This window comes from Anabrus simplex, chromosome 3 (genome assembly GCF_040414725.1).
Source record: "Anabrus simplex isolate iqAnaSimp1 chromosome 3, ASM4041472v1, whole genome shotgun sequence".
NCBI classification, from domain to species: Eukaryota; Metazoa; Arthropoda; class Insecta; order Orthoptera; family Tettigoniidae; genus Anabrus; species Anabrus simplex.
Window position 1 is genome coordinate 464,524,812 of NC_090267.1, and position 23,565 is coordinate 464,548,376.

At 37.1% G+C, this 23,565-nt stretch overlaps 1 protein-coding gene across 1 annotated transcript in view; it reads left to right on the forward strand.

Moving 5' to 3' along the window:
- The first annotated feature begins 4,481 nt into the window (after positions 1–4,481).
- The window catches only part of LOC136867445 (vitellogenin receptor), a 33,428-nt gene continuing 14,344 nt past the window's right edge, over positions 4,482–23,565 (forward strand). The window contains exons 1-16 of the mRNA XM_067144652.2: positions 4,482–4,565; positions 10,365–10,445; positions 10,544–10,666; positions 10,749–10,879; positions 14,392–14,526; positions 14,615–14,720; positions 14,797–14,949; positions 15,299–15,412; positions 18,167–18,292; positions 18,366–18,581; positions 20,305–20,476; positions 21,022–21,223; positions 21,401–21,595; positions 21,689–21,809; positions 22,806–22,952; positions 23,082–23,198. Of these exons, the coding sequence (XP_067000753.2) occupies positions 4,523–4,565; positions 10,365–10,445; positions 10,544–10,666; positions 10,749–10,879; positions 14,392–14,526; positions 14,615–14,720; positions 14,797–14,949; positions 15,299–15,412; positions 18,167–18,292; positions 18,366–18,581; positions 20,305–20,476; positions 21,022–21,223; positions 21,401–21,595; positions 21,689–21,809; positions 22,806–22,952; positions 23,082–23,198 (2,182 nt within the window). The 5' untranslated portion in view covers positions 4,482–4,522. The remainder of the gene's footprint in view (positions 4,566–10,364; positions 10,446–10,543; positions 10,667–10,748; positions 10,880–14,391; positions 14,527–14,614; positions 14,721–14,796; positions 14,950–15,298; positions 15,413–18,166; positions 18,293–18,365; positions 18,582–20,304; positions 20,477–21,021; positions 21,224–21,400; positions 21,596–21,688; positions 21,810–22,805; positions 22,953–23,081; positions 23,199–23,565) is intronic.

A 23,565-nucleotide genomic window follows, 5' to 3' on the forward strand; every position in this document is an offset into this window, starting at 1 on the left:
AACTAACGTACCACCGAGCTCGATAGCTGCAGTCGCTTAGGTGCGGCCAGTATCCAGTATTCGGGAGATAGTAGGTTCGAATCCCACTGTCGGCAGCCCTGAAAATGGTTTTCCGTGGTTTCCCATTTTCACACCTTTCCTGTCCCATCGTCGCCATAAGACCTGTCTGTCAGTGCGACGTAAAGCAACTAGCAAAAAAATTCGCTGTAAAACTGTTGAACGTGATTTTATTGTTCTGTATTTTAAAGTAAGATTTTGTAGCGCACTGCAAACTGAATATCAACATAATTAACTTGTATCAGTGTCCTTATAATGACAAGTCTTGCATGCGTGCATCACACGCGCACAGTAGGGGCGATTGTGAATTAGAAGTGCGGGGGGGGGGGGGGAAGAGAAATTTGTACCAAACAAACAAGTACCGTACGCGCACCTTTTAGTGATATACACACACTCTAGTGTTGAATCGGTCGACCTCGGTTATCTTCGAGATTCGTATTGGCAACCTTTGAAATACAAACTATGAATCGCTTATGCATCTCTGTGCGACATCTAGCGTACACTTTACGTACTAGTACTGCTGTTTACACAGCAAAGCCAAACTATAGAATCCATGCTAGGAACAAGATTCGCATGCAGAAATGTTATATAATGTTAAATAATGTATGTGTGACACAGTTGTTGGCGTAAGATAATACTGTGAATGTTTAGAAAATTCATATTGATTGATCATATTATCGATTCAATTTAGATTTCATTTCCATTCAGTCGGTAGTATAACCGGAACCGGGATAGCTCCCTCCTTACTCCCCAACACCGTACACAAAAATATCCAGAAAAAGTGTGCCGATAATAATGGAGACTTCGCAAATGCTATGACGAAGGGGTGTATTTTTTGCCAAGGTCGTGGGCACTGAGGTATGATTCACCTGCTTGCAGCGTGCATTCGTCAGTCTGGCAGTCTCTTTAATATTGTCTCTTAGTTTCTTAGTGTGTAGTCAAATAATAAATGATTTTTAAATTTTATAATCACGCCGCACTTCTATTTAATTCTAATGCGTGTGTAATATTGTTTCTTTGCTGAAAGAATCAAAATCTCAAACTATTATTGTCGCACTTAAGTTAGTAAACTCAACCTTTACCTCTCTGTCGAAATTCGCATCAGAAACTTACCATTTTGTAGCTTCTTTGTTCACTTCTGATGTGTATAACCCCCACCCCCGCTATATCCCTCAACCCGGCTACTTTCTGTTGTGTGTATAGTTTTTCACTCGCCCCCCACTTCTAACACCCAATCGCCGCTACTGGAGACAGAATATGTAGGAAATGCAATGAAGAAGAGGAATCAGCTGAATACAGATTTTTCGAATGTAAGGCGCGGGGTAGAATCACTCCCCACTCTAGGACTACCAGGTGAAGAGAGCGAAAATTCAAGAATACCCAATAAGAATAACTTGCAGCTTTGTGAAGGGAGCAGGTATATCTAGATGGGAATGAAGGAAAAACATGGTAGCAAAAAATCTTAGAAGTCGACACTAATTAAGAACTAATATTTAGAGGCCCCATGAAGAAAAGATGATTTTGTACTATCAGATACTAATCGCTCTTCCACACACTGTTACAACCGTCTCCACTACGTGAGGTGACTGAAAAATCTGTTAGCTGCGTCAAATAATATTTTGTGCGTATTTCCGCCAAGTATTCTTTTAACATGTAAATCAATTGAAGGGAAATGATTAGGTATTAAATAACAAGGTTTGTATAAGTTGTTCTTTTTTAATAATTCCTAGTTTTAGGTGGCTAAAATGAAATAAAAATGTATTTTTCTCCACAAAGTGTGTGGGGGGGGGGCGATTCCCCCTCGTTTCTCCGAATCTGCTCTACTCCACGTGCACAAGCACCTTCATTGTGTTCTATAACCATTTTTACACCTAAAACCCCCTCCGCCTCATTGGCCGATCCTGGTGCGAAGAACAAGAAGTCCCACTGCAGTAGAACCAGTACTGAACGAAGTACCGTACTTCCTTATCTCTAGTACTTCCAATGACGAACATCCTACAGTAACCACCACTGCTGAGGATGTTCTTAAAAAGAGGTATCCCTTTAAGTGCCCTTGATTTTTGTTATTGTTTTACGATGCACCGACATAGGTCTTATGGCGATGATGGGATAGGAAAGGCCTAGGAATGGGAAGGAAGCTGCCGTGGCCTTAATTCAGGAGCAGCCCCAGCATTTGCCTGGTGTGAAAATGGGAAACCACGGTAAACCATTTTCAGGGCTGCCGACAGTGGGGTTCGAACCCACTATCTACCGGATGCAAGGTCACAGCTGCGCGCTCCTAACCGCAGGGCCAACTAGCTCGGTAAGTGCCCTTGTAGGTGTCCTTTCAGCAAATACAAAGATGTACTTTTCCACATCACCCCGAAGAGATACAGGCTTAGCAATGAGAATTTTAATATTCTCTAAAGTAATTAACAAATTATTTGAAATGCTTAAAGTCGCTAATTAAACTAAAAATGAAGGGAACATTTCGAAAGTTCGAAGGTTTCATGTTTAGTATCACTTAGCGATGATCGCCTCAATGTGTCTATGATAAAGTAAAAAATTAAGTACGGTAATATACTTTTCAATGCAAACTTTGTTACCCAACCTCATGCGAAAAAATTACATGATTCCCTAATAAAAAACGGCATTCTGTGAAGTAATTTTAATTGAGTAAAATATTCCTCAGGTAACTGCAATCAGCCCAGTTATTTCTCCTTGCACTCTTTCCCATCGCTGGTCACATTACAATAAATAATAATAATGATAATAATAATAGCAGCGAGAGGCCGAAGATATTCTGGGAAGAGAAAGCGAATTAATCTGCTAAATATGATCAATCGCGCTCAGCCGGGCACAACGTTGTGAAAGATATATCATTATTATTATTATTATATTTATTATCCTCGATTTCGAACATTGATGGACACAAAAAGCTCTGTTTCAAACTCCTAAACCATTAGGTGTATTTTTGTGTAAGACTAATCAATTTTTAAAATTTGTTTTGCTTCGCACCGACACAGGTTTTATGGCGACGATGGGATAGGAAAGGGCTGGGAGTGGGAAGGAAGTGGCCGTTGGCTTAAGGTACAGTCTCAGCATTTTCCTGGTGTAAAAATGGAAAACCACGGAAAACCATCTTCAAGGCTGCCGACAGTGGGGTTCGAACCCACTATCTCCCGTATGCACGTTCACAGCTGCGAGCCCCTAACCGCACGGCCAACTCGCTCGGTAAGACTAACTAAAATACAGAGAATGAATGTCCAGATGGATTTCGCTGTACTCAAAAGCCGAAACTCAGTCTACACATTTGGAAGAAAGATGATTATGATGATATTCGTATGGTTCAAATATCCATATTCTTGAACTGTTCAATCTCGTTGTTAGAATGATAGCGCCCTCAGAAGTGACTGCAAAAGAAACGTTTTTAAAGATACTGTAGCTTCTTATATTCTTCTCTAAAGCTTATTGCAGTTTTCAAAAAAGATACACACATTCGCAGACATGAGATTTCGAAACTGATATTGAAATTACCACAGCGAATAGAATTTTATTCTTATTTCCACTTTTGAGTTTGTTTATGAAAACAATGCCCAATTAACTTAATGGTACTCGAATGGTGCATTGTGCATCTTGCACATTGCTCATTTGCAGCAAAATACCTATGAAGCAGACTTCGAAACAGAGTTCTACCACAGTCTAAACCAGACTTGTTACGAATTTAATATTCCTTTTCTATAATAGCCATTTAAAAAGTTACATTATACAAGTATTAAACAATTAGTTGCAAGTAAGTGAGGAAATAAAAAATTCCGAACTGTTTAGACAAACTTTTAGAAATAATTGCTTACCGGTACAGGTATTCGAACCATGGGCCACACTGATTCAACCCTAACCACCTCACGGCATTGACAGGAAACGTATACTGATGACGATATCCTGACAGAAGATTGGAGGGGGTGAGGACAACACAGGAAATCGGATTTCAATTGGCTAAGAGGAGTATGATGTATGTAGGTGTGTACCAAAGACGGCATTGACAGGAAACGTATACTGATGACGATATCCTGACAGAAGATTGGAGGGGGTGAGGACAGCACAGGAAATCGGATTTCAATTGGCTAAGAGGAGTATGATGTATGTAGGTGTGTACCAAAGACGGCATTGACAGGAAACGTATACTGATGACGATATCCTGACAGAAGATTGGAGGGGGTGAGGACAGCACAGGAAATCGGATTTCAATTGGCTAAGAGGAGTATGATGTATGTAAGTGTGTACCAAAGACATTCAGCCTCGTAGATACGTGTTTTGGGTAAAAGGAATACTGCAGGCTTATTCACATACAATATTTGCTGCAACGGAGTGTTTTATCTTTCGGCAAATGCTCTCCGTAGACAGTACATAAAATAGGACTGTGGAGGCGATCTTCGCATTGGTCTTCGCTGTCTGCAGTACGGCATATCAGTTTCTAACTTAGTGTATGTCAAATTGGTCCGGGCTACATCCTCAGTTCGGACGAAGGGGTGAGTAAAGTCGGTAGGGTAATAGCGTTTATTTCCACAAAAGTGCAAGGTCATACTATTATTTGCTAAAAGTAGCTGAAAGCAGAATGAGTTGTTTTGAACATTTTTTACTGTGTAAGGGTACTTAAGATTTTTTAATAAATTAGGTCCACGAAAATGCTGGTGTATGATATAAAACTGTCGATGAATTTACGGTGTTTGCCTGTTCTGTATTTCGAATATTTGCAATATACAGGCGCAGATATATAATTTACGCGTATAGTCTTTAGGTTTCCTAAAAGCGCTAACGTGTATTATTAGGCACTTACGAGTTTTTCTTATAAATCAGTCCATGTGGGTATCTATCCGTAAAGCTAAGATGGAGCTTTGTTTCGTCAATGCGTTCTTTTTAAACTTTATTTTTTGAACTCTGATAAGAAGAGTAGATGTCATAAATTCAGTGTGTGAATATTTCTAATTGGGAGGGAAGAATAGGAAGTGTGAAATAACCTCTGCCAACTTTGTCTTGTAAATGTAGTCTTTCATACGATGAGCCTTAGGAAGCACACTTCTAATTGGAAAAATTTACACTCGGGCATCGAACGGAAAGCAAGAGGGCTTGAAATTTTTGTGACCACTGATGCCGTGATCCCAACCACGGGACTGGACCTTTATTTCAAAAACCCACCTACATCGGCTGTGATTCAAACCGCTGCCGCTTCCTTGAGAAGACGGTGTCTGTTCCATCCGGCTTCGAGATCTTAAACGTCAAATGGCTCGTGTAATCGACAGAACTTAATGCAGATGTGCTGTAGAGTGCGTGAAGTTTCGGGAAGAAAGAGGCTAACATAAAGCAGTTTTGTATGTAGAAAAGTCACTGAATCATTTGGCATTAAATATAAACGCGCTTAGCAATGAAGTACCCTGGATTTGCCACCAACCATTTAGACTTCTTTCGAAGATGTTTAATTGGAGCTAATGAATTCCTGATCTAATTTATTATAAAGGGTTATACCTAATACAAAATGACAAAATACATTTTAAACACCTTGCTATAGAGATGCATTGACCTGGTATTGTGCGTATGTGCGGTGTTGACATTGACTACTCGTCTATTCCTCGTGTATACTAGAAGACTTTGGTACGTACACAAAGGTTCCTTTTAGAACGCACCGTTCAATGAACAGTGGCTTACAGTGAATAAGTGGAACGTTGGCAATAGTGCAAATGGCTTTTTTTTTTCCAATTTGAAACTGATAAAGCCTATTATGAATTCTTAGTCTTGGCTCGGACAATGGTAGCTATTCATTTCGTCAGTATCGATAAAACCACTCCTGTGTAAAAGCTCTTCATCGCTTTAAAACTTCAACTTCTATACTTATGTTCAAGAACTTCGACTTCCGAAGGCTATGTACACTTAATTTCTTTTGGGAAGCTTTTTTTTTTTTACGTCGCACCGACACAGGTCTTATGGCGACGATGGGACGGGAAAGGGCTAGGAGTTGGAAGTGGCCGTGGCCTTAATTAAGGTACAGCCCCAGCATTTGCCTGGTGTGAAAATGGGAAACCACGGAAAACCTTTTTCAGGGCTGCCGACAGTGGGGTTAGAACCTACTATCTCCCGAATACTGGATACTGGCCGCACTTAAGCAACTGCAGCTATCGAGCTCGGTTTTGGGAAGCTTAACAGCTTTGGTGCTGCCTCAATCCGGTGACGTTTGAAGGTACTAAAGTTCGCCTCTTGTCTGTACATTTGATGGCACGTGAGAACTCGTGCGGTACCAAATGCCGGCGTCTCTGCATCTCGGAAAACCATAAAAATAATCTTGGTGGGACTTTAAAACAAAATATTTTGGGAAGAGCGTTGACTTATCTTTGAAACGTTAACACATCAAATAGAAATGAAAGGTTTTTTCCTCTGCTATACCGTATTTTGAAATTGGGGAAAGCTCACTCTCCCAGCGAATTAAGGTGGCAGTAATTTGTTAGGGTGGAAAAATATTTACGGTAGTAATGGGATGAGTAGCCTACATGAAAAAGTAATGGAGCTAAATTAGTTACCTAAGTAATCTTGCTAAATTCTAATTACCTAAAAAATGAAGTTTTCAAGAAATCGGTAACATTTAAAAATCCAGTTCCAGTCCTTCAGCCAAGCAACTCAATGTTGAAAATATCCTAGCGATATGAGCTACGGATTTTAGTAGAATAAATAAAATGTAATAAAGTTTGAGTATTCTTTTTATTCCTAAATATTGCAGTCATTTTGTTCATCATCGTTATGTGGTCGATTAGATTAGCAGTTTACCTTCTACCACTAAGAGAGTTGCTGAGAGTCAATGCAGAGTTTCACTTAAGCCCGTATAACTACATTCGGTGCGAGATACTTCTCAATCTCAATACGCCCCATGGTATTGAACCAAGGAACACATTACGGAAACAATTATGTAAACATGTTAATCTAACTAGTAAATAAACAAGCGATTTTAGTCCGTTTCCCAAAACTGCATTTAGGCCGAAATTGACTTTCGAAACTTGTTTTTTTTTTAAGTTAGAACTATCAAACTCGCAATTTCAAACGTTTCCTAGTTCTTTAGCCCTTCAACTTTCGGCACTATTGAGGAAATTGCTTAAATGTTTTACATTGTTTTCGTAGTATGGAAATATTTTCGACATTAAAATGCCTTAAAGAACGCTAGTCTCTGAGGAAATCAATGGCACCTTTTCCCCACATAATACGAAGTTTGGAAGGGAAAGATCACTTCTGTGTGTGCGTCCGTCGTTTTTATTATTTTTAGCGCAGACGGAGGCTTTGTCACTAGGTGAGACTAAAAGAAAATGTGTTGGAACTTTCGAAATTGTAGTTTTCAATCGCTTTTCTTCTTCTGGAGGCGCCTTCTCCTAGCGGAGGTTTGCGGTCCACATGATGTTGCAGCATGGAAAGCATCTTCTGAAGTGAATTTGTGCCATCTTCGGATGTCCTTCAGCCATGAATTCTTCCTCCTGCCAACAGACCTTTTCCCCTGTATTTTACCTTCAATGATGAGTTGTAATAGCTAGTACTTCTCGCCTCTCATGTGCCCTAGGTATTGGGGTTTTTTTTTTTTTTTTTTTTTTAAGTAAGTTCTTTTTGTTTCTTCATGCGATGAAGGACTTCGTCATTTGAAATTTTCAGCACCCATGGTATTCGGAGTAGGCGGCGATATAGATACATTTCAAAAGCATCTTTTTTTTTTTTTTTTTTTTTTTTTTTTTTTTTTTTTTTTTTTTTTTTAGATTTTGGTCAAGGATCCAGCTTTCACATCAAAAGAGAAAAATGGAGAATACATAGCACCGAATCATTTGCATTCTTAATTGCACACTTAGGTCCGATTTTGTAAATAGCTGTTTCATGCTAAAAAATTGCCTCCTGGCCTGTTCTATTCTAGATTTTATCTCTCTTGGAATCACATTCCTAGACTAGCACAGTACTCCAAGTATTTGAAGGAGGATACTTGTTCAATCTCACTGCCGTTTATTGACAGGGTTACTGGAATTTTTCTTTTAGAGAAGACCAAGTTTGGTCTTGGAAGCGTTAACAAACAGGCCAAACTCTTCACTGCGCTGGACTAATTTGTCTATCATGCGTTGGAGCACAGGTAATTCATTTGCTATGACAACAGTATCATCTGCGTACCTGATATTGTTAATTGCCTGTCCATTTATAACTATCCCGCTGTTTTCCTTCAACAACGCCTCCTTAAATATTGCCTCAGAATAAATGTTGAATAAGAGGTGACAGCACACAACCCTGACGAACACCTTTTCTGATTGTAGTCGCTTCTGTTTGGTCGATTTTGACATCTGCGGTTTGATTCCAGTACAGTGCGCTGATAATGCGTAAATCGTATTGGTCAATACCAGTCTATCTTAATATCTGAATCTTTTCATGTTTCACAGAGTCGAAGGCTTTTTTTTTATAGTCAAACAAGTATATACATCGACATTCATATAACTTGCTATTTACTTCCTGAATAAATTGGTTCAAAAGATTATCATACCTGAGCCTCTACGTCTTTGGGGAATATGGGAACTAATCCTAACTTTACTGAACGATTCCTTACAGCGCAACTTTCCAAGTCTTTGAAAGTACTAAAGGAGGTAAAACTTCCTCGTCTAAAAATTAGTTACTGGTTCTCCTCTAAAAGAACTGAAATATCTTAATCATTTTGTTTCCGCTTCCGTGCGTTGCACATAAATTACTAGAAAGTCAAGATTGCAATTTTATTGAGTTACTTGCAACTCTGAAAATGTAGTCTCTGTATTACATGGAGTCGTGCTGAGGGCAACTTTCTTTCCTGGATGACCAGTTAAGATGTCAAAACGAAGACTTGGCATATTCCATTCTTTCCGAGGTAGCAGTTTCTAAACTCCCTTTTTCGTAAGAGCAAAGTAGGCTACTCTATTGCACTAATCTTAAAATCATGGCCTCCCATATGCCAGTTTGTTTTTAATATTTTGGAAGATGAATGGCGACTTGTATTCCGCGGTAGAATAACACCTACGGTATCCCCTGTCTGTTCGTGGGGGGGGGGTGTACTACCACTTCTACGTAATACCGACTTTATATATATAATTTTTTTCTTTTTTTTAAGAACACCTGACTAAATTAGATATTTGCCTTTCCATGAAAGCTAGAGCCCCCAGGCATGGGCATCCTTGCTTAGAATTATTGATGTTCATAGGTCGTTGGGCATTAACAGGTGTACTCTCCTAGAACTTGAACATTAATTGTTGGTCTAGTGTAGATCAAGAGCATTCCCATGTGTTGTGCAGAGTTCAAAATCTGCTTTAATGTTAATACTACATTTTAGCTTAGGCTTTGGAAATCTTTTATTTGTAGTGCCGATAGCGGTATGTTTTTAGTGGTATTATCCACTACATCTTGTAAACTTTAAATTGAATCGGTAGTCCCTGATTGCAGCCTAACAGTGAAAAATCACTCGATATGCTGATCCCGTTGGTGCCCCCTTAAAAGAATTTTCAGTTCTATATGCCAGTATGAAATTGAGCCTGTCTTATCTGCTATGGCTTTTCAAAATATCTCAACAGAAGGTATCAGTGAGGAGATATGAGGTTTACATCGACCGAAAAAAACTAATGAAATTCCTTCATCGGCTCCCTTCAGTATAGTTCATGACGAAGCAAAAAAGTTTTCTTGTAGTATCGTCCCCTTCGTCCTAACGGATGAGGCAGCGGGTTATTAGGAAACGCTTGACTACGCATGTTGGTCTAAACTCTTACGTTTCAAAAGGTGTTCACATACGCCGAAACAAAATCCGCTTCACCAGTCTTTCCCGACAATAACAGCAGTCTACTGAACTCGGATTGCCCGATGACCTAAAATATCTTTCTCTACCTAATGAACGCATACTGAATAAAATGCTCCATCCCAAAGTTATTGCTTATAGCTTGAAAGTGTTAACATTCTTCCTGCGCCGGATATCTTTTCAACTTAGTTTGTAAATACTACTAAAAATAATTGCTATCCTGTGATCAGTTTGAAAGATTTCGATGCCCCACGCGCAACTCTAACCATAGACTGTAATGGTCTTCTGACCATGTGTCTGTTCCGTTAATAGTTCACGCCGACCCGTTCTCTTCAACATAGCCACATCGTTCGGCATTACAATCGATCTCACAGTGGAATCTAACATTCTAAGTCTCAAATCTACTAGAGACTTCCAGGCTTGTAGACTAGACATAATTGTTTAACTATATTGCATAATAGAATAAAATCACTGCTTAAACGAATGACTGCATAATTTTCTAATTACTTTACAGGTTCAGATATGGGGTGGACTGCAAGTAAATCGCTTGCGTATTTTACACTTGTAATATGGGTTCTAGCTTCGATGCCGATTGGTGAGTACCATAATTAAAAGTTGTCGCTATTTCTTACAGAAATTTACAGCACAGACCATGGTTAAACAGGAACGATTAATAAACTTCTTAACTTTTAGGTTCAGACGGACAGTCCTGTCCAGAAGGATACTTTACCTGTAAAAATTCTGACTGCGTAAGACAGTCGAAGAGGTGTAATGGTCACGTCGATTGTTCGGATGGAAGTGATGAACTAAGCTGTGGTATGAAACTATTTTTTTTTTTTTAATTTGTCATTCTCTGTGTGAAAAATTGCCATACTGTGTGATATTCCTATCTTTACAGACGAAGGAATATGCCATTGGCCAGACTACTTCCGCTGTCACAATGGTCAATGTCTTAGCCACGTATTTGTCTGTGATGGCGAAAACGAGTGTGCTGATGGTTCAGATGAACTAGACTGTCACTTGAAAGAGGTAAGACTCCAGTTTCTACTGTCTACGAATAAACTACGCTATTATGGCAGATATTATAAGAACTTCACGTAACGTACCGTACTCTGAAAATTACTTTCTTCCTTAAGCGTCTTCTCGGTCTACACTACTCTATCCCACTTTGCCATTGATTAGGAATAAAATGTAAATTGTTCGCACCTTTTCTTAAATACATAAATTCGAAAAATAAGTGTACTATTCTAAGTTAACTTTGTGATTACGCAACACTTAAATGCATTGTGACCAGTATTGGCAACTAGTTTATGCCAACTTCCGCCACGGAAACGTCACGCTAAATTTAACAGAATACCGGGGTGAAGTCTTTGTTAATCATTTTTTTGAACATTAAATTTTGCTCTTCTAAATTGAAACTTAATGTCTTTTTGTTGAGACCTCAAATTTCTATTTCTTTCTAAATAGAATTTTCCATCCACACTTTAATTTCTGAACGAAGAGGACTTGGTTTTCTCATGTTTATGGACTACCGTAATCGCTCCATTCTCAGTATCGACTCGTTGTTGCTAAACTAGAACTGTGATTTACACAATCAAACGGTTGACTGTTCTAATCCGCGGTTTTCTTTGATATTCCCTTGCAAATTTCTATATTGCAGAGGTACAAATGGACTAAACACCAGAAACTATAGCATAGGCTTTCGGGAAGCTAAATATATTTGCAACCACGGAGTGTTTCTTTGCTAAATAAAACGCACCACAGTCAATGGAAAACCAGATATTGGCTACCGAATTTGGATCGCTGTCTAGTTGTACCTACTTCCTCTTAAAACAATCGCCACCTCTGCTACCACCTTGACGGGTCAAACAATCGCCGGTTCAAAAATAAATCTTGAAGAAAAACGAGGAAATGGTTAATTAGCCTCTTAAGTCATTGCAGAGAATGTTAGTTCCATCCCCTTTGAAAGAAGTAGATGGATAAAAGCATTTACTATCCATGATGAAGTTTGGGCTACTGGCCCTCTGACTACTTAACCACATACATGCTAGCTACTGCAGTAGCGGTGCTTATGAAGCTCGCTGCCCCCAACCCCCACTGCACTAATTAAAAATGGGTTCCTCGTTTCCTGATAAGGAAAGGGAAGTTTATTTCGTAATACATGTGTTATTACAATGGACAGCAACGACAATGACGATGGTGACAATAATTATAACTAGTTACGGATTTTTGTTTTCAAATCCGAAGGAATAAATATCAACTTATTTGATACGAACACACACACACACACACACATTGAATGTATATCCAATTATTGTAACCAAAACACCCTGACTGTCGGAATATTGAGAAATATTCTCGTTCATAGGACGAAATAATTTACTACTACTGTATTTAAAACTCAGCCGTCCATCGTAGGCGTACTTCGCGACACTAACTGCCGAGTTCCGAAACTTCGGTACCGGTATTTAAAATTTAGATAAGGAGGTTGTCTTTGTTATCACATCTTCACTAACTAGTGGGTTCTCAGAACTGGCTAATTACTTCAAAAGCCTTCAATTGATGAGTGGCAGCAAGGGATAGTTATTATTAGAAGAGGTTGGGAAACCTACCTTCTTTCAAAAATAACAACCGTACTCCTATTGCACTACCATGGCGCAATTTTGGAATAAGTCTGTAATACAAATATTACTGTTGTGTGATATAGCTTTATTAATGTCTACAATCACTCTTCGACTACTGAATTAAGGAACAGTCGTGGGCCCCTCAAGCCATGGGCTCCCCTGCCCCGCGGAGTCTGTGGGGTCCTTATCGCCGCCACTGAATACTGTTACTAGAGCTGTATGCCTTTGCTGGCGAGACCTAGTCTGCACTATACTAAGCCTTCTGGTGTGAGTAGGAACAAATGGATGGTTTATTTCAGAAACCACACTTCTATCAAAATTGAGTTTTTGACACGATTGTACTATTCGGAGATAAATACATTTTTAGCAGAAACAACCTATATTCTATACAAGCAACACTTAGGCAGCTGTGTAAATGTGTTTATTTCAGAAACAACCTAAGTGCAATGTTTTTAAAAATGTTTATGGCATTAACAATTTTTTAAACTTATTTCTTGTTTACTACACTTCTAGCCATTATAGTTTAATTTTAAAAAATTAGATCAACTTCAACTTATACTCCCACAGTTTTTTTAATTTTCCCAAGACTTTGAAAAAGTGCACTTAGGTGGTTTCTGCAATTAGCGATTCAAATTACTTTCATTCACCCGTCTGTCTTAACCTCTGCTTTCACGAGTACTGCCATTTCTTATGCAGCCAGTCCCTGTTGTGAAAATCTCGCTCAAAAGGTTGGTTGGTGCAGGCATTTCAATACGCTTTGCAGACTGATAAGAGCAACTTCTAGCTTGGTGAGATGTTAGAGATATTTTTACGATGGGGTCGCCACTCCCAAAGTGATGTATATTAATGACTGATAGATGCTACGAAATGATAATGGAGTGTGTTGCTGGAATGAAATATGACAGGGAAAACCGGAGTACCCGTAGAAAAACCTGTCCCGCCTCCGCTTTGTCCAGCACAAATCTCACATGGAACGACCGGGATTTGAACCACGGTATCCAGCGGTGAGAGGCTGACGCGCTGCTGAGCCAGGAGGCTCCTGATCTTTCATTAAGAAAAGTAAAGCTTATAAAACCTAATTTGTTCTAAATTGTCAAATATTTCTAGTTTTCAGTTGTGATACACACGAAAAGCACAACCTTTTCAAAATTGGTTTTGCAGACTTATTGCATGGTTTTCCTTAATGTTAAATTGCACTGCAATTACTTGCATTCCTGGTATTCCCTGTATGTTGGCATCGTTTGAAGTCCACACTTTTCTATTCAAATTCTTGAATTTAACTTCATCTTCAAAGCAAATATTCCTAAGCATTCTTACTTCTAAAATGGTTATCTATGAAACTTGCTTCTCTAAATAAAAGTAGTGAAATTTTACTTGTTTCAATAACTTCCAAATATTGCCATATTATAATACATTGCCATTTTACTCCATTTTTTTTTTTTTTTTTTTTTAAATTTATTTTAATGTTTCAAACTAACTTGGATGTTAAAGAAAACCTCAATTGTTTTGGAAGCTAGTCATACATAAACTGTCATTTATGAATATTTCACCTTGCACAATAACATTTGAGTCAAAATTTTAAATATGAGAGAAGTTTTTTTTATTAGCTTTTGTCTCATTTTAAAATTAATGTCTTGATAATATTCTATCAATTTTATTCATAATTGAAACTCGATACGTAACTGTGGAAAGGAAACTGACAAAACTGGGTTTGCATGTATGCACCCTATAAAAATAAGTGCCCCTGAATATTCTCTCCTCTTACTTCACACGAATTATACTCTTAAATTTTTTTTCAAAAAGAATTTTAATCAAATCTAAAAGTTTTCCCTTTAACAGAACCCTTGCAAAAAAGACGGTTTACTCAACCTATGTTTTACGTTCCTGATAAATCTCATGATCATCAATGTTCCTTAGGATTCTCCAATCGCTCAATGTCTTGAAGATGAATATCGATGTGCAGACAATCTCTGTATTCCCCAACACTGGGTGTGTGATGGTAAACCAGACTGCTTGGATGGTACTGATGAAACTCTTGGATGCAGTTCACAAGTAAGCACCTAAATTATGAATGCTTTCATTCCTTATGATATAATGCAAACTTTTCCACCAAAACTTAAACTTTATTAATTTCTTTTAGGTGACCTGTGATGGCTTCAAATGTGACAATAATCATTGTATACCACAGGAATGGGTATGTGATGGACATGATGACTGCATGGACAATAGTGATGAAGTAATCTGTGGTAAGTACTCCTTCGCTTTCTTTCAACACTTTTCTGTAATTTTGTATGCAATACTAAGTTTGCTTTCTTCCTGCAGGAGGAAAGCAGTCTGTTTCTATGAATGATTGCACTTTGGACAAAGGCCTCTATGCTTGTCAAGATAAACTGATGTGTATAGAACTACCAAAACTGTGTGATGGAACCATGCACTGTCTCGATGGATCAGATGAAGGACCTGGCTGCAACACATGTAAGCATATTTTATACTTTGTCTTCTGCCAAACTCATCAATTATCTTGTGCTAGTTTTGCATTCCTGTCCAAGATTAATTCTGAGATTACCAATCCTTTACTTTAATTTGGTACTTTCCTATATTCATAGGAATTACATTAATAATTGTTTCAATGCCCACTTATTTTATGAAACAAAACAAATGTTCCATTTGGCTCATTTGGAGGTACTTTTTCATTTAGTTCTCAAGACTTGAATACTGCCTTTGTTCATTGCTAAGTCTTCATACTGCTTCTGTAATTCAAAATTTGATTTGTCAAAATAAGTTTTTGTAAATTATAACACATTTCTGCAAATTCTGATTATAGCTAAATTACTTTGCCCAACATATGGTTGTGTCCATCGCTGCATTCCTGGCCCAGCAGAACCAATCTGTAGCTGTCCGTCAGGATTTAAACTACAAAACATAAGATATTGTAAAGGTAAATTATTTCTTACTTCCATTATGCCTACTCCTATAGCCTGAAAACTGTTCCATGCCTTTTCTTTTTACCTAACACTGCAGATATGATAAAAATACTAAGATTTTTACACTTACGTGAATGAATTTTAGTACTGCAAATATTAAATGCAGACAATTATTACCTACCTGCTACAAAGGAAGCCATACTTAAACAATGTTGACTCTATTAACATGACTTAAACTTCAGTTGTGTATCTTCTCTTGAAAGTACCTTGTTACACCAAAATCAGAGCATATTGCTTTTGATTTTCAATCTCCTCTTTTCTGTTCTAAGAAGCCCTTTCATTTCTTTTTGATATAATGCTCATCAAATTAAACATTTTCTTATTCCAAACCCTGTCTGTATCGAACTGCTAAATTTCTTCTTCAAAACTTCCATATACTCAAACTTCTCCCATAAACCAAGCACTCTGAAATTGCAACACACTAATAGTCAGGATCATCTGGATCCTTCTAGTAAGATTAGTGGGACTTTCATTAATGACATGCCTCTGTCCATTCATCTTCATAAATTCTCTCCTTAAATCTTCCAATGTCTTCCTTGTTGAATAATCTTCTGCTTCGTATTATAGTCTTCAGAGAATTATTCCAAATTGGTCTGAGAATGTCTCCTGCATTTGCTTCACATTGCCAAACCATTACAGATGTGCAATTTCCTCCTTGTCCTCTGCATGATCTTGGAAACTTTATTTTGCATGCTTTTTTCTTGTGATAATACAAAAAATACAAATCATTAGCAAGAAGCAAAACTTCAACATAATCTTCCTCTTAAAAGAACTATATTGTCCCAATCGTCTAGATTTTGCACAGTTAGATTTCTTTTTGTGCAGTTTTGTACTGGTAATTTAGCACTCCATTACTGGAAAATGAGTAATGAGGTTTTAAAGGTTGTCTTCATATAAGGACAGTATTCAGAGATTATGAGGAGGTAAAGAGGATTTCTCTGGAAAGACCCCAATTGGAGTATACAGAGCATTTCAAAAGAAATATTGGAGGTTTTGAGGCTCTGTAATACAGACTACATTAAACTTGCCATCATAAATAACACATCAAACAAATGAGAAACTCAGTTTGTTCTAAAATAAAACATTTGTTTTACGTCCTACTACTACTACTACTACTCTTCTACGGTTTTCGGAGATGTTGAGGTGCTGGAATTTAGTCCCGCAGGAGTTCTTTCATGTGCCAGTAAATCTACCGACACGAGGCTGACTTATTTGAGCACCTTCAAATACCACCGGACTGAGCCAGGTTCGAACCTGCCAAGTTGGGCTCAGAAGGCCAGCGCCTTAACCGTCTGAGCCACTCGGCTCGGCAATAACAAAGTAGCAACTGTAACTAGGATTACCAATCTTAATGTAATTGTTCAATGGCTCTTCTCTATAAGAAGTGGAACCAGAGCTTTATTTGGCAGCAAGATGGTGCATGTCATTAGCATAACTCATAACAAGATTCATTAAATGTTGTACCAGACTGCTGGATTGACCACAGGCCAGATGCCAGAGTATGTTTTGCATGTTCTCCACGTTCACCTGATCTGACACCATACTATTTAAATATTTTAGGAATTCGTTGATTGTGTGTTTGTACCTCCACTGCCAGCTGACCTAACACATTTAAGAAATGAGATTGGAGCACCTATTGTAACAATTACTCCACACACATCGAGCAAGATGTGGGATGAATTTTGCTATAGAATTGTTTTGTGCCATGTGACGAATGGTGCTCGCATTGCCCTCTTATAGGGCAAACGGTTTGAGTTGCTCTTTCACTTGATGGATTATTTGCAAATTTTCAGACTCGTTGGCTAAATGGTCAGCATAGTGGCCTTCGGTTCAGAGGCTCCTGGGTTCGATTCCTGGTCGGGTCGGGGATTTTAACCATAATTGGCCAATTCCAATGGCTCGGGGGCTGGGTGTGTGGCGTATTCAGCATTAGAAATCATTCTAGGTAGGGCCCTCATCTTCAGACGTGCACGTCACCTAATAGGCTGTCTACAAGAAAAAGTCCTTTACCAGGCCTCTCCAGAGGCCATACTCCATTATTTACAAATTTAAGTTCAATATAATAAACAATAGTCTTAAAACCCCAATATTCGTTTTGAAACTCCCTGCATATTCCAGTGTTAGGCCCTTACCAGGATTACCGAAAGATGCAAAAGAAAACAAATTTGGTTTTTTTTTTTTTTTTTTTTTTTTTTTTTTTCTGCAATTGAACAGAAAGGTTTTCAAAAATGTTCCAAATGCCGGCCTGGGAAGATTTAAGAGTTAAAACGCTACTAGAATTGGCAAGTTTAGAGCTATTAGTAGAGAGGTGGCATGAAATAGTCAAACAAGTTTGGAAGTTTTTTTTTTTTGTTTTTTTTTTGTTTTAAAGTAGCAATGATCATAATAAAAAGATGGTTAGGATTAAAGGATAAACTGGGAAAAGCTTCCTTTATAGGAAGAGGAATTGGAGATGGAATAATTTACAAAATTAAATGTTCACTAAATTTAAAACTTGTGGATCATCCAAGATTAAGCAATTAAAGGGAAATCTTACCAGCTGAGTGACATCCCTGAATGAACATTATAGTACTTCAACAATTGTCTCAAGTACAAGGTTTCAATGATTGGATGTTATAATTTTTATTATGGTCTTTTCCTTCTGCACTTGCAACTTCATGCAATTTGGTGCAACAATTTCTGTTAAATTTTGCCATTTCATCTTTCAGACAATGATGAATGCCAAGAGTATGGAAAGTGTTCACAAAAGTGCACTAACAGACCTGGAACTTACTCATGTTCTTGCATGGATGGCTATTCTCTCCAAGAAGACAACAGAACCTGCAAAGCTGAAGGTCAGAATATCTTTCAGACTGTGCTATCATTTTTAAATGAGTGTAATATTTTAACACTTTTTTTTAATTTTAGGCGGTGAAGCACTACTTCTCTTCTCTACAAAAACAAAACTTCGTGGATACTTCCTGTCCTCAAAAATCTACTTTCCCATAGTGGAAAACCAAGATCATATTGCTGGTGTTGCCTACGATGGTCTTCATGTCTACTGGACTAGTTTGCTACAGGGCGAAGAAGCTATTCTTCGTAGTAATGAGGATGGTTCTATTGTAGAAACTTTGGTTACATCAGGTATTGTGTAGAGTTTGTTCATTATTCCAACCTGTTTCTGTACTCTTATTACACTATGCATTCCTGAACACCACAATGATTGCATACAAAAAGGTTTTTCTTAAATTTCTTAAACAAGGTCAAGACTTCATTAACTTCTGAGAATGACAATACCTAAATTCTTCCAAGGGGTCCCCCTAATGTTGGCAATCGCTGTGCCAAATGTTGTGCAATCTCTTGTTGGATGAACGTCTTTACACTGTGAATTCCAGTACATTCTCTTAAAAAGCCATATTTGCCTCAAGACAACTCTTTGACCTCTAATTTTGCCTTGTATAGTCTGTTATAAATTCAAGTAACTGGTCATTTCAGAGGATGTGACCAAAGAAATAAATTTTGGTGCCTTATTGTTCAAATGAGTTCCAAACTTACCCTTGCCCTTCTGAACACTTTTCCTCAGTACTAGAGTAACCCATGATATTCTAAGCATCATCCAGTAGATCCAAATTTCAAAGGTTTCAATGAGTTTCAGTGATAAGTTCTTGTGGGTCCATGTTTCCTCTCTCATAGCACTTCACAATCCTTTATCTACAATTTTTAAATGTAGGTAGTCCTTTCAAGGTTTCAGTTACTAAATTTTCTTTGTGCTATTGTTTCACATCTAAGGATAAAGTTGTTCAGTGACAATGGTAAAGATATTGTAAGTAATTACTCTCTCAATCTGCCACTAGTTTAGTTATGATTACTTCAGCATTGGCATGTCTGCTGAAGATAATGTACTAAAGTCTTGTTAGTTCATTTGTACTATTAACTTTGCTTAATGTACTATTATGAAGCAAGAGTTCAAAACCAGCAGTTGCAAAAGGTATCTTGTATGCAAGTCTGGTAATTATGCCACTGTTTACTTTTTCACCATGGTGATTTTTCTAAAGCAGTTTTGAATATTGTCTCGATAAAAATTGAATGACAATGCATATCCAGCAAAACCCTATCAAACTCCTCTTTGGATGTTGTTCGTATTTCAGATACAAACAACGGCCTTTAGTCCCCACTGAAGAGTCTTGATAGTCCAGATATTTTTGCTGTAGACTCCTGTGTTCTAAAGAACTTCTACAACTTTTGGATGTTGTAACCTGTCAAATGCCTTTTCAAAATCAATGAAATCGGTGAACTTACTTTGTTTCTTAACCTGGACAGTTCTAAACTCTAGGATGTTCATATCCTCCTTAAATAACAGGAACCTCACAAAATGGTTCCATTGAAATCTTAAATGATTGCCTGTAAAGAGTAGGAAAGTCCTCATTTAAAAAAAACTGCAAATCCAACAGTTCATATAAAATTGATTTGATCTTTATGAATATAGATCTGCTTAGGGAACTCAAATTCATCATCACAGAGGATGGACCCATTACTGTATATTGGTATTAAAATTGATCTTGCTTTAAATTGCCACTTCACATGAAATTTAATATTATTTTAGGCAAGTACTATTCAATAAATAAAACTATATACATTCTGTCTGCTGTTTAGTAGGAAGTAATGAATGTTTTCTACAGCTAGAAACTCTAAACTCTTTTTATATGCTTCATAATTTTCTTTAATACTCCATTAAATTTCAATTAACCACTTTTATTTTATTGGACTATACACTTCACATTATTTAAAATTTCATCCCAAATTAAGTATCCAAATTGGCTTTCCAATGAAACCTTGACTTTAATGGAAAATGTTAATTGTTTTTCAGGGCTCAGCCTTCCAGAAGATCTTGCTGTGGACTGGTTAACCAGCAATATATATTTCACGGATGCAGAAGAAAAGCATATTGGTGTATGCACTACAACAGGTCTACATTGTACTGTCCTAGTTAATGAAGATGTGGATTCACCAAGAGCAATTGCACTCCTAATTGCTAGAGGGTAAGTGGGGTAAGAAATGAAACTTCCTAATTTACAATAGATGGGTACTCGGATTTTTTTCATGACCTTAAGTAGCATAATTGTCGTGCATGATTTACAATTCACAAGAACGCTGATTAAAAAATTACCAATTTGCCATAAAAATTGAACTATTCTGGTGAAAATGAATACTCAAACATGGGTATAATTTCTAAGTTGGAATAATTTACAAATCAGAACTTCAGACATGGTAATGAACACAGCAAGGATTCATTCCTAATGCACACAAATTCCCATTCTCTTCAACAAATGCTGGCAAATTAACAATCTGAGTGAAAACTTAAAACCTTTTTTATCTTTCGATAAACTTAATATATTTAATTCCTTTATTCTTACTACTAATTTCAAATTTTGCCAGCTCAGCATATAAATCAGTCTGCACACCACAGCAACCATAGCACTTTACTCTAAAACAAGCTAAAACTGCTTAACGATATTCTTGGTAAAGAAATGTGCTGTTATTCCAAATTAAAATCTGAATTAATTTTCCTGCAATGTTTCTCTAGACTAATGTTTTGGTCGGACTGGGGTTCAAAGCCAATGATCGCAAGAGCTGGTATGGATGGTTCTTCTCCAGTTGCATTTGTTTCTTCCGATATTCACTGGCCAAATGGAATTGCCTTGGATCAAGGAAATGAACGTTTGTATTGGGTTGATGCAAAACTTCAAATAATTGAGTCTATCAAATTGGATGGTACAGACAGAAGGGTAAGTAAAGCAATTTAGTTTTTATACTTCCCTTTCAGACTATTTTCCTAATTATTTTAGATTTCTTTTCCATTTTACTATACTAATTCTGATGCTTAGAAGTGTGCTTAAATATTCTGTTCTACAAATATACAAAGTACTCTTCACCACCTTGTTTAATCTATTTCCTTATTACAGAAAATTCTGAAGGAAGTGGCAAAGCATCCATATGCCTTGGCAGTGTTTGAAGATACTCTCTATTGGTCTGACTTGAAGAACAGTGAAATTTTATCTTGCAACAAATTTACAGGCAAAGACTTCACTAAAATCCTGTACAGCAGGAAGAATTATATTTATGGCTTAAATATATATCACCCTTCTTTACATCCAAAGGTAATCTTCCACTTAATGTTGACATTGTACAGTTAAAATGAAATTGGTCCATAAACTTGGAGATGAATATAGCATTCTATCAAATTCTTTCAGATGGAAAATCCATGCAGTCAGTCTGAATGCAGCAACATCTGTTTATTGGCTCCCAATGCTACCTACACATGTGCTTGTCCTGAGGATGGAGAACTTGGTGTAGATAAACATACCTGTACAGGTAATTAGAATCTCGTATTCTAATCGAAATCAAATTGCTTACTGTAGTTTAAAGTGTACTCTACAGCCTGCATTGTGAAGTTTATATTTGAACTTTTAAGTAAATAATATGCATATCATGTGCATAAATTTACATACAATGCAATACAAAACCTAAACTTCATGTTACCTGCCAGCAGCTCAGACTACAGTATGCAGGCACGGACGCGCACACATGCACCCATCAAAATTTCAAACAAATGTTGCCTCAATTTGTACCTACCAGGCTTCTTCAATTGTCAAATCTTTTTTCATGAACTTTCTCTTCAAACATCTATTTCAGAGGACTTAAATCTTCATTTAAAACTCCCTAACCTTACTTTCCTGCTCACTCTGACTTGGTTGAAGAATCAGACCTCTTAAAATTAGATCTTTCCCCTTGTATTTTCCCCACCATTGTTCCAAGGAAATATTGACCAGCATATAAAGAGATGATTAATTTAAATTGGTCATTACTGATCTGCATTTTGAGGCTGTAATTACTCCTCTTCATTTCAACTGTTTCTCCTTGAATTCAGACTTTAACTTCATATTATGATTTCCACATTTATGAACTCGTAAACTTTATTAGGTTGTAATGAAATGCAATCTGTCCACTGACTACTTCCAATATACCATTTAGTAAAGTAGCTTACCTCCTTAATCTTCTACCTCAATAGTTTGCTACACTTCTGTTTCCTTTTAGAAATATAAATGCCATGAAAACTTCATTCCATAATTTTTCCCATTTATACTTAAATTTGAATTTCAAAATATCTGCATTAACAGAAGTGGACTAGTTTCCCAAATCATGAATGTATTGCTACTTCAATCTGTTCTACCCAACATTGTTTGAAATCTCTCAAATGCATGAATTCCTCCTACATTCAAAATCTGAATTTATTCTTGGTCTTGGTTTTTCTTATGCCTTTCTCTTATCTTGATATTAATCTAAATTTCTACAACTGTTTTATTTCAGAAACTAACAAAAAGCAAGTTATAATTATGGCAGCCGGACATACTATCCTACAAGTACAACATCAAGGACTTGGTCGTCAACATTACTCCTCAGCTTCTCTGAAACTGGTTTATAAAATAGGAGCAATAACATACAATAATCTAAAAGGTAAGATTTCTTGTTCCATGAAAGCCCCCACCCCTATGCCAACAAACTAAAATCAGAGTTTTTAAGTTTAAAATCTAAATTTTTAGTCCTCCATAACATCAAAACTGGATGTTGAATTTCTACTTCCAGGCATGCTGATAATAAGTGATATTGGACAAAAACGCCTCTTCACTTTTCACCTGGAAACGGCAAGATTAAAACCTCTTCCAGTATCTGTAATGGGAACAATAGAGGGACTGGACTTCGGTAATGTTCACTGATTAATTTTCAATTTTATAATGAATTTTACTGATTTTTTTTTTTTTTTTTTTTTTTTTTCCAGGATGAATGCTAATTAGCAAAAAGCATTTCTGCAGGAAAAACTTGAGTAGTTTTTCACTATAGATTACTTTTAAGTTAATGTAATCCACCCCACTAATCGAAAATTTCTCTAAAAGTATTGTTGGCATTGTCTGTAATATTGCTAATATTCACACCAACCTTTTACATACCTTAAAATTTATAATACTCAATATACATACCATGTCCAACATGTTAAGGATCACTCCTGTTATCTTCATTGCCTTTAGAATTGTATTAACAACTGAAACTAAATGCTTAAATTATTTTTCAG